Here is a 12,342-nt window from a genome sequence, read left to right as displayed (position 1 = left end):
ACTTTCCCACCAGAGTATCGAAAGCGCCCTCAAAGTCGATAAAAACAACCAACATGTATTTCTTGTCTGTAGTTCTACATAGATTCACCACATTTCTGATGGCATCTTCAGTGGAGGATGCCTTTCTTAAAGCCAAATTGTGAATTAGAAATCATATTACTTGTAGCCAAAACCTTCTGCATCCTAGGCGCTATTAATCTCTCATAAAGCTTTCCAATATTTCCCAGAAGGGATACAGGGCAATATGCCTTGGGATCCGTTGCCAATTTTCCAGGCTTCCTGAATATCTTTACTAACGCAATCTTCCAAAAATTTGGAAAAGTCCCCCCCTAATAGACATTTGCTAAATACATTTAACAATATAAGTGGAAAATGTTGGTTAAATCTTTTGATTGCCGCATTTTCAACTATGTCCATTGCAGGACATTTTGACAGATTGATTTTAGAAATTGCAAGTGCAAGTTCATCTAGAATAAATAGTTCAGTTCATTTGATCCTTTGTAAGATCCGTTAACGAACCTTATCTGAGCTTGTTGGGTCGTGTCTTGCTCTGGGTGATCATCAGGGAAAAGTCTCTCTATAATAGCTTCAACCGTGGAGGGCCAATCAGTAGTCAGACTTCCATTAGAGTTTTGTTTAGCAACTAAGGCCATATTGCTCCGGGGATATGCGGTGGTCATTCCCTGACCTTCCCGCATCCTCCGTATTTGGTGGTCACGGGCTCGAACTCCGGTCTAATCAAGAAGCGTGTGCTACGCACTGCTGCTCCTGCCCACCGAGGCGCCTCCGTTAGAGTAAACAGAACTATATATTTCAGGAGTTACAAGTTTGTCACAAGTTTTGTATATTAATCTCCATGGATTAGAATTACCTCTATGGGAACTAGTTTCTGCCATGAGGATCTTTTGGCTTCCGCAATAGCTTTGAAATATTCCTTACGTAATTGACAATAGACTTCTTTTAGTCGCCTAACGTCTGTTTCTGTTAAGTAGCTGTGCCTCTGGAAATTCTTCCTTGCATCTATAACCAGTCTTCTCAAAACAGATAACTGGGGATTCCACCATGGGGTGGAGCCAGGTCTAACTTTTCTTTTAGTGGATTCAGTCCAAGCTCTGTAAAGAGTGTTTTGCACTAAGTACGCATATTCTATTGCAGATAAACTGTAAAATTGTGCAATTTTATCATCTGAAAATTCTTGTTGCAAGACTTGCTTAAATTTGGTCCAGTTCGTGGTTCTGATGGAGAAGCGGTTTAAATCCTGAAGGTGACCTGAAGAACCTCCATCCATAACATTAATACTAAATCAAAAGTGATAGCACGGTGATCGCTATTGCATACATCCGGGAAGACCATCCAGTTTTTTACATGCTGCGACAAGCATGGAGAGGAAAGGGTAAGGTCTATGTTAGACCGTCCGTGAACGTTCCAAAAAGTTGTTGGCATGTTGTGAAGATTATGCACATTACAATGGTTGGTCAATATAAATTCTTCAAAGCAGAACCTCTAGCATCGTTACATTCGCTAAACCAAAGTTGTGATTTTGTATTGGAGTCAGTTGAAACCTATATATTTGCACTAGGAAAAGTGCTTAAAATTTCTTCCAAAAGATGCATTGGAACCTCAATATTATCATTTGGATATTTATCTCTCCACCGATGGTATTCTCCACCTTGTCGCGGTGGGGGGGGGGGAGGGGGACTTGCGTGTCCCGATGACCCGGAGAGCTAAGTCGGCGGTAGCTTAGCTACTGGTAGGGCCTCCCAAGCCGGACAGGTCAAAGGGTAGGGGCCAGACTAAGAGAGATACCCCGGCCCTCCAGGTTGGGGGTTGCTGCATCGGGCTAGCTCCTCGTTCAGTGTAAAAAATACACAAATGCTAAACGACCTACAAGTAAAAATGAAAATGGACTGCACTTTCGGGAACGACTCGGAAAACGACTATGATTTTGGGATGCTGGAATATTCAAGGCCTTTCAACTAAAAGAAAAACTTTCTTTCGGATGAACTGCAAAAATTCAAGTTAGACATCGTCGTGTTATTAGAGACAAAGAAAAAGGGATGTGGAGAGGAAATAATGGGAGAATACTACCAATTTTGGAGTGGAGTTGATAAGAGTGAAAGAGCAAGAGTTTCTATTGCTGTTAAACAGAAATTGAGACAACAACAAAAACTGGCAATTTATTAATGAAAGAATGATCTCATTGGAACTGAAAATGTATGGGAGAGAAATATGTATTTTGGGAATATATGCCCCGACTAATGACACCGCCGATACCTTGAACGATGAATTTTGGGAGGATCTGAGAGAACTAACAGAAAAAATTCCTAAGAACAAAGAGATATTTATAATGGGAGATTTCAATGCAAGAGTAGAAACTGAACAAAACAGCAAAGTTATTGGAAGATTTGGACTATGCAATCTTTGTGAACAGTTCGACTTGAGAATAAACAACACATTTTTCCAACACAAGGATATCCATAAATATACTTGGTCACAGGAGACAAGACAAATTAGATCAGTTATAGATTACATTATTTCAAAACATTCAGGGACATATGTATTGAAAGATGTCAGAGTTTATAGAGGAGCTGAATGTGGATCTGACCATTTTCTTGTTAAAACAACACTGAGGTGGAACTGGATTAAGAAAATGTGTGGACAACCAATGCAGGGAAGGAGAAATGCTACAAGTGGATCAAATTAACATTGACCTACTCCAGGACGACAGCATTAGAAACAACTTCACCCAGAGACTGGATGCTGCAATTAACATAGAGATAAAAGATAATACTGAAGAAATCTACGAATATTTAAAAAAATACTGTTAAAAAATAGCTCATGAAATCCTAGGCAAAAAGAAGAGCCAAAGACCAAAAAAGACCTGGATTACAGAGAAAGAGCTGCTGTAGAGGAAAAGAAACTTGCATATCAGAAATGGCTGGGTGATAGGAATGATGCATATAGGAACATTTATGTTGAAAAAGAGAAAATAGCCAATCGGTTGGTAGTAGAAGCGAAAAGGAAATGCGCAACTATTAATAGCAAATTGAGCTTCAAACAATCGACGGAATCGTGGAAGGTCCTTAAAGACTTGAGAAAACAGAATAAACACAATGCTGGTTTGCAATTAATACCTTTGAAAAACTGGACGGAGTACTATGAAGAGGGGTGGCTATTCTGATACAAAAACTGTTAAACAGTATACTGAGAGGAGAAGAAATACCGAAAGAAATTATAACAGGATATATTACATCAATTTATAAGGGCGATCGGAAAAGCTGTTCAAATTACAGAGGAATATGCGTCCTGAACCCGCTGTTAAAAATCCTTGGAAAATGGATCAGGAACCATTTAGAAGCTCGAATCGAGGTATCAGAAGAACAAAGTGGTTTTTCAGCTGGGAAGTCATGTATAGATCATATCTCAACAGTAAGACAGATCCTTGAAAAATGCCAATCAAAAGAGAAAAAAATCTTTGATTTTCATTGACCTTGAAAATGCATATGACAGTGTTCCAAGAAAACTCTTATGGGAAGCACTGAAAGAGGCAAATATTGATGGACAACTGATTAATATTATTAAGGCAATTTACAGGAATAATAGTTGCAGAATTAAAGTGGGATCAGCTTTGTCACCTGAATTCCACACTTCAAAAGGCTTATTACAAGGTTGTTGCATGTCACCAACACTTTTCAAATTTTATATCGACATCTGCCTAAGATCCTGGTCAAAAAAATGTAAAAAATGGGATTGCTGATTAATAAGAACACCTATATTCACAATTTACTTTTTGCAGATGATAAGGTGGTGATAACACAAGACTTAGAAGATGCATGTCATCAATTGTTTGAGGAATATAAACAATGGGGGTCTAAAAATCAATTTTAGCAAGGCTGAAATGTTGTCTTCAGGGCCAGGACACGTTCTAAATATTGCAGGTTTTAAAATCAAACAAGTTGATAAATTCAAATATTTGGTATCAATCTTACAAAGTGATGGATCGTCCCAAGCAGAGATCAATAAGAGAATTACAGACGGCAGAAAGACTATCGGTATGTTAAAAACTCTGTTCTGTGGAGCAAAAATATCCTAAATAAAACAAAGAAACTTATATTTCAAACGATTGTACAAAGTCTTCTATTGTATGGAGTGGAAACCTGGACATTGAATAGGCGAGTGGAAAACAAATTACTCTCCACAGAAATGGATTTTTGGAGACGCTCAGCAGGAACTTCTAGAAGAGACAGAAAACGGAATGAAGACATAAGGGGGAAAAAAATGGAAGTGAAAAAGACTTATTGACACCATCAAAGAAAAGCGTCTAACATGGTATGGACATGTAAAACGGATGCAAGAAAACAGATATCCAAAGGCTATCCTGGAATGGATACCTCCTGGAAGAAGGAGAAGATGAAGACCTAGGAGGACATGGATGGACGGAGTACATGACAGCCCGAGGCTTAACCGACCAAGACACTTTGAACCGCACTTTATGGCGGGAAAAAATTCCTAATAAGAAATAACTTCTAGAAAATTTCTGTACAGGGGTGTTTTTTGAATAAATTGATGATGATAATAATAATAATAACAACAACAACAACAACAACTTGTAGGCTGAGGAAACCCATTGTAAATGGAAACACTCCTCTTGATGATGATGATGATGATATTTATCTCTTAGGATATTTATTTATTTTTTATTTATTTATTAACACACAACTGTATATACATTCTCAAGTTATCTTAATCAATTTACATACAATATTAATCAATTTATATACAATATTTATATACAGATTTATATACATGCTCTTATATATACTGTAGTCTTTCTGTACATTGATTGTGTGTGTCCTGATATGAAGGGTGGCTCCTAGACACAAGCCCATCTCCACCTTTTACTCCTGAGAAAGCTCAGAACGTCTGCAAAACAGGCCTGAAAAAAAGAGCATTATGTCAGGCCATTTCGCCACCAGGGATTAACTAACACCTGGATCCACCATTCTCTATGTGTGCTGTAATGCACAAATCCTGCACCTACCGGAAGTAGTGCTATACTGGTAGGTGCCAGCAATCCCGCCCCCAAGGCTGCCCAAACTTGGAGGCCAGCGAAAAAAAAAAAAAAAAAAAAAAAAATTAATAAATAAAAATAAAAATAAAATAAAAAATAAAAATAAAATAAAAAATAAGAATAAAAATTTTCCAACTAAGGACAATGTACACTTGTTGAAAAAAAAAAAAAAAGCAACATTATACGATTATTTACATGCAAATAGCAAATACATACACTTACATTAACTTAACACTTAGAAACATTAACATTATCTCCATTTTAGAGTCCATCCACAAATGCAAGCCTGAATTGGGTGTCCAGGAGCAGAAGATCATCTCGCTGTAGACAAGAAACATCCTATAAAGATGACATTACACGAAGTGTTCTGTCGTCAAATGTGCAGCACTTCCCTTAATTGGTATCCTGCAATAGATTTCTTAGCTCCTGTCTTCTTTTAAAAACTTTGGCCGAGAATTCCTGAAGCAAAGCAAAGATGTCCCACCTCTGAACCAAGAGAGGTAAATTATTCTCCGTGAGGTTTGGCAACCTATTTAGTAATTCCTGCCTGTCTGAAGTATACAGTCCGCATTCAAGGATGACATGTCTCCAAGATTCCACCTCACCGCACGAACAGTAGGGGTCAGGTTCTAATCCTCTTTCAAATAGTTTGGCCCTTAAGCCATGTCCAGTGATTAAGTAACTCGTTGTCATGGTGGGAGCAAACCAAGACGACACCCTCCTGTCCATTGCAAAGCTTACGGCTGGAATGAAGCCTCTTGTAATGGTTCCATACTCACTCAAATCCCAACGTTGCTGCCAGCAATTCACAAGCTCGCCCCAAATTCTACGTTTTTCCTCCTTTATGTTGTTATTTGGATTAGAGGTGATATTCAATATTTGTAACGCCCTTCCCTTCTTTAAGTTATATACAATACCTCGGAAAATAATGTGTAAATCCAAGGGGATGGTACCTGCAATAACCTGTAAGGCATTTGTCGACACTGTCCTTGGAGCGCGTATAACTGTAAGCAACATTGTACGTTGCAGGGACAGAAGCTTGGCTTTAGTTGTAACCTTGGTAGCAGCCGCAAACCAAATACCAGCACCATAATCTACAATGGGAAGAAATATCGTCTTGTAGTACAATACCAGAGTTTTTTTGGATAAACCCCATTCCTTGCGGGAAATTCTAACAACTGCAGCTACGAACTTTTTGATTTTTTCATTGATTTTAGTGACATGTACATGAAACCTGAGACGATCATCTAAAGTTAAACCCAGATATTTGGTGTTCTGTACATATGGAATTTGAGTACCATATAGGGTTACCTTTGGCGGCCTTCCATAATCGAAGTGGTGTTTAAACACCATGAAATTGGTCTTGGTGACAGAAATCTTTAGTTTATTCAAACCCGCCCATGCCACTAAATTATTCAAAACTGACTGAATTTTTTGTTCGAGAATTTGTCTTGATCCTCCCTGCACCGCCACCACCAAGTCATCTGCATATGCAACTTGGATGAACTCATCGCTATCCTTCGTGAGCCACTGGTCTAGCACTGCATTCCAAAAGAGAGGTCCCAAGACTGAACCTTGAGGGCATCCTCTTGAAACGGTAGTCGTGTATGATAAATGCTTTGCACATACTCTAATTTGTCGATCCTTAAAGTAAGATCTGAGGACTCTGAACAGGTAGTCATCACACTTTGCCAGTTGCAGTGACCTGAGAGCACTCTCCCACCAAAGGGAATCGAAAGCGCCCTCAAAGTCAATAAAAACAGCAAGAACATATTTGCTGTTTGCCTCCTGAATGTAAGTCAGCAGGGTTGAGATTGCGTCCTCAGTGGAACGTCCTTTTTTGAATCCAAACTGGCAATCAGAGGAGAGATTATGTTCTGTAAATAATTTAAAAATCCTTGGGGCAATCATCCTTTCAAATAATTTGCCAAGATTTGCCAATAAAGAGATTGGCCTGTATGCTCTGGGGTTTGTTTTTGGCTTTCCCGGTTTATGCAAGATTTTTAAGAGCGCAAGCTTCCATTCGAGAGGGAAAAGCCCTTCTAGCAGGCATTTATTAAATAAGTTTAATAAAATCTCAGGGAAGAATTCATAAAATTTTCCAATTACTTGATTCTCAATGAGGTCAATGCCAGGACATTTTTTATGGTTCAATTTAGCTACTGCAGCACCTAGCTCAAGCATATTAAAAATGGCAGTTTCGGTTGTCCCCTTATATTCACGATTAATGCGTCTAATTTCCGCTTGATCAGGGCTGTCCATAAACGGCAAATCTTCCGGAAATAGGCTACTCACTATCCCTTCGACTGTAGATTCCCAGTCCGAAGTTTCTTGATTCTCTCTAATTATCGTGTTGTAAATTTCACCACACAAAAGTTTATTTCTTGAAAGCTTATAGATTATACCCCAAGGGTCAGCATTTCCTGTTTCCTTCACCAGACGTTGCCAACAATTTTGCCTGCTATCAGCAATTGCTTTATGGTACCTCTTCCTCAAGTCTCTGTAATCATTTTTCAAAGCCTGAGTGTCTGCGTCCGATAGATGCCTATTCCTTTGGTATGCTTTTCGTGCTTGTTGAGTTTGTTGTCTCAATTCAGCTAGTGTCGAAGACCACCATGGGACAGAAGTTCTTCCTGTCTGTTTTCTTTTCGTCGAGTAGGCCATCGCTTGATATAAATGATATTGAACCAGAAAAACATATTCTTTTGCTGTTAAGGTGTTAATGATTACTTTGTTATCTCCATTAAAAATTGTATTCAGATATTCACGAAACTTGGTCCAGTTCACCCTGTCCATCCGAAAACGCCTTAAATCCCTTATTGTTATATTCACTTGCCTATCCTCCGGTAAAATCGAGAAGGTGATTGCTCGATGGTCACTATTAATTAGATACGGATTGACGTCCCAATTTTGCACCCTATCCACCAGATTAATGGAGGTTAAAGTAGCATCTATATTAGATTCACCATTTGTCGTCGAGAATGTATATGGTTTATTTGGCAAGTTCTTTACACAGAGATTATGATCCAAGATCAGATCCACCAACTGCTCGCCTCGAGCATCAGAAAAGCCGCTGTTCCAAAGTGTAGACTTAGCGTTGAAATCTGCTGTAACTAGTAGGTTTTTAGCTGAAAATCTGCTACATACCCTGTCAAGTCTGTGTAAGGCTGGCTGAATATCTTCTGAGGGAGGAAAATACTGGGAAACCAGATAAAACGACTGGTCCCTGGAGGAAACCAGGATACAAACTGTGGTAGCAGAACATTCACTTGATATAGTTGTTATTACTAGTTCACTGTTAAAGATAATTATGGCGGCCTTGGGTCGATCGTCACTTGAGGCAATAATCCTTGCCGAAATTGGATATCCTATAACTTTATACGCTGAACCCCCTACCTGAGAAGAGTAATACGGTTCCTGCAAGCATACAATATCAAACCCCAGATCATCAGCAGCTTTCCTAATCTCGTCCGCCGCTGCACGAGATCTTTGCCCATTAATCTGAAGAATTTTTATTTCGCCGTATTGCAGGTTAACACTTGTTGAATCAATTACCGTTGTATTATTCATGTCTGGTTCTTCGGTCTGTCAATTCAACAGCTTTAAGATACTCAGGGCATTTATTATCCCTGACCGAGTGATTACAATCCCTACCTCTACGTTTACAATTAACACACTGTGGTGGTTCCTCCTTGTGAATACAATCAGAAAAAACATGGCCTCCACCCCCGCAGTGGCCACAAGATACAGCTTTATGGGAACAGAACTGCGCACTGTGACCATATCCTAGACATCTGAAGCATTTGCTTACAAGTGTAAACTTACGAAATCTATGTGACGTGAAACCTAGATAAATTTTGTCACTCTGAATCACGTGTCCCATAAGGCGTGGGCTGAAACCAATAACCCAATTGGTCACTCTGGTTCCGGTGCCAGAGTTAAATCTGAATGTAATCTCATTCTTAACTTCCTCCTGGCTAAAACCAAAGTCTTTTAAATTTTTATTAATTAAATAGGATAAATAAATCAGAGCTATAATTCTCAATGAGTTCTACATTTATATTAATACTGTATATAGAAATAAAGAGGAGTTTAATTTTTATACGCCGCGATCATTTTTAATGATTTTATTATTAGACAAGATGTCTTCTGACACTCAGGGTTATGTGTTGGTGGTCGGGTTGGGGGATCTTGACTATCGATCGCGGATATGTCGAACCATTCATATGTCGAATATTCGCCCTCCATGGAATATTGTTCCCGCATCTGGGGCGGTGCCCCCAAAAATTCTCTCTCAGGCTTCTAGATTCTATTCAGAAGAGGACAATTAGGTTAATTAATGACTCTAACAGAGTCTCTCCACTCGCTGTCTCATAGACGTACTGTTTCTGCTGCATGCTTTTTCTACAGATACTTGCATAGGCACTGTTCTTCTGAATTGGCTTCTATAATTCCCGCTGTCTCTTTCAAAACAGTCGGAACACGTGCCGCCACCAGCCAATATCCATCTATTGTTCTAACTTCAAACTCACAGAACCAACTTTTCATCTTCCTCGTTTATTCATTCAACTGCCGTTTTCTGGAACAACCTTCCTTCATACATATTTCCTGAAAATTACAGTCTACAGAAGTTAAAGTCTATCTTATGTCAACAAATATCTTCTTCCCAACCTCCAACCCAAGCACGGTACTAAGTACTATAGGTTCTAATACCTCTCGTGTTTGGGGTTTTCATAAAAAATATATATATATATATATATATATATATATATATATATATATATATATATATATATATATATATTCATGTGTTTGTGAGGGAAGGAAGCCATTGAGTAATAATTTTACGTCTGATTGAATTTAGGAGGATGTTGTAGTGATGCATTCTACAAAAAAGCAGAGAGTAAATTCTCTCTTTGTTTATATATAAAATCTCTGCAATAAAGAATATTTATTTTTCGAACCTGTTATTATTACTCTTCTGCATATTATTATTCTGTTATTATCAGTTATTGTTATTTTCGAACCTGTTATTATTACTCTTCTGCATCATACTCTTCTGTTATTATCAGCATTGTGCAGTGAAATAAATTCTGATTTTCTTTTCACTACATGCAAAATCTTTTGTAACCGATTGATTTAAAAACAATTACTGATTAATACATTAAAAATTTATGTCACTTATTTCTTCATAATATGCTTCATATTCGGCGGCTGATGAGCTCTGAACATGTTATTTCTCTTTGAAAGTCAGGGTTTTCTGGGTCTGAGGCACCTTATAACGGCGCCTATTCATATCGTATCTTAACACATATATGCAGCAGTGCATCTAGCAGCATCTGTGGCAAGTGCCTCACTTGCGCACCCCTAGCGCTGGCCCTGTTGAAAACTAATAACCGACAGTCGATTTTAAATAAGCTTGGTTCAGCTGGGGCTTAATATTGCACATCTTCTCTTCTCTTCTCATACTTTGCTTTGCAGGTTTTTGGCCCGAAACAAAGGAAGTTGCGTACCCTTGCATTTACAATCAATTTAAAGATAAGGAATAAAAAGTGTGGGGGTTGTCGTATTATTTTTGGCATGTGCATTGTGTCAGTGTCAAAAACAGTTTGGAAAGGACTAAAATTTACTAATATAAAGTAATGAATGCAATAAAGTTACTGAAAGTTTGTAGGAATTTCCATAAAAACATTCTTACAGACATGAGTGGTTTCATGAATACGCGCAAGGCGAGCGAGCGCACTCATTCACACACTTATATACGCAGCGAAAACAGTTATAACGAGAGGCTAAAATCTGAAAATATCTCGACATAACGGATTTTCGTTATATCCAAATTAGACTTCATGAAACTAAAAAAAAAAAAAAAAAAATATCTATTGTATGCAAACATCTAATCTCCACCCACTAAGTTGGACTGAAACTTCAAGGAAAGCAAACACTTCTCCACTCTCCAAATTTCCGCACCAGTCACATGCACTTGTTTCCAAAATTCTGCCGAATGAAAATTTAACAGTCATACACCAAGCTGAATCAACAACAAATGGTTTAAATGAATATACACATATTTTCAAAAAATGAAGGAAAATTACATTACTGCTGAAGTTTAAGCAGCTCGTTATAGCAATTAAGCTCCATATTAAAAACATGAGAAACAATTATAAAAATACACGAAATTATTTATCAAACCTAGTTTAACTATACTGTACCATATTAGGATATTGACAGCGCATTACATACTGTAACATATAAAAAAAAAAATTATGATTAAATGCTTAAAATCTAAAATAACTGTGCTAATTTTATTATTGATACAATAAGAATATATTTTAAAGTAATAAAAATTATCTCGACCTTGCCCACTTACCTTTGAGAAAAACTCCAACATGGATTCTAATACGTAAACGATACCAACTACAGTCGTCGTAAACAAACCTTTCGCATATATTTTACGAAAACAATTGTCTAAAGCTAGGTGTTGGTGTACTAAATACTGTTTATGTAAGTGGAAAGGGGAAGTGTTGCAATGCAATGACTGACTCCTTATGCATATACATGTACTTGTAGCAGAATCTTATTACACTAAAGAATAAATTCATGAAGCGTAACGGAAAAGTCCAGGAAGAAACACATAAGGGTGTAACAAACAGAAAATGTGAAAGGAAAAGAACTGTGTGCATGTAGACATATTTTGTTTAATATCAGTGACAACTCACATCTGGTGAGTATGGGCTTGGCACACCCAGGGTCCTGAGCTGGATATCATCATTCTTCTCTTTCTCTCTCAGAAATTTTTTTGGGTGGTGCAGCATAAGCCTCAAGCTTCCTTGCACCATATGGCTAATAATAAATGTTTCGAGCAAGACAAAACCTTCGAATGCTTCCGATGAAGATTACTAACACTAACTTTTTGTAACACAACAGATGGTACTTTATTTATCTAATAATAACAATAAAGTAAAGTAAAGTAAGCAGCAGCCACTATCAATCCATTGTGAGATGGAAGCCTCCTCAACAATTCACGTTGAGGGAAATGGACCCTAATCTGCCACGCTGGTCCAGTCCGGGTTGCCAGATCGACCGCATTTAGTAGTCAGGGGCTTGAACCCCGGTCTACTCAAAGAGCGTGTGCTACTGCCAGGGCGGACCGGAGGTATATGGGCACTCCATGCAAGGAAGAAAGGTATTTTTTTTTATTATTGAGTTAATATTTTTATTTTTGCTAGAGAAAAGTTAAAAAGACAAATATAAACAAAAAAAAAAAAAAAACA

General features: G+C 38.0%; 1 protein-coding gene across 2 annotated transcripts in view; it reads right to left on the bottom strand.

Moving 5' to 3' along the window:
- Nucleotides 1-12,342, bottom strand: part of LOC150079072 (breast cancer anti-estrogen resistance protein 1-like) — a 195,545-nt gene that overhangs the window by 43,520 nt on the left and 139,683 nt on the right. Inside the window, exon 1 of one of the 2 annotated variants that reach the window (XM_090382655.1) lies at nt 11,439-11,514. The exons of the other annotated variant lie outside the window; for it this stretch is intronic. Coding sequence (XP_090238781.1) covers nt 11,439-11,459 — 21 coding nt within the window. The 5' untranslated portion in view covers nt 11,460-11,514. Of the gene's footprint in view, nt 1-11,438; nt 11,515-12,342 lie in introns of those variants that run through there. 2 annotated transcript variants of the gene reach the window in all.

The sequence above is a fragment of the Mastigoproctus giganteus genome, chromosome 10 (genome assembly GCF_048544385.1).
Source record: "Mastigoproctus giganteus isolate SK-2022 chromosome 10, ASM4854438v1, whole genome shotgun sequence".
NCBI lineage: Eukaryota > Metazoa > Arthropoda > Arachnida > Uropygi > Thelyphonidae > Mastigoproctus > Mastigoproctus giganteus.
The sequence above is the reverse complement of the archived record's forward strand: the minus strand, read 5'-3'. Positions and strand labels throughout refer to the sequence as shown.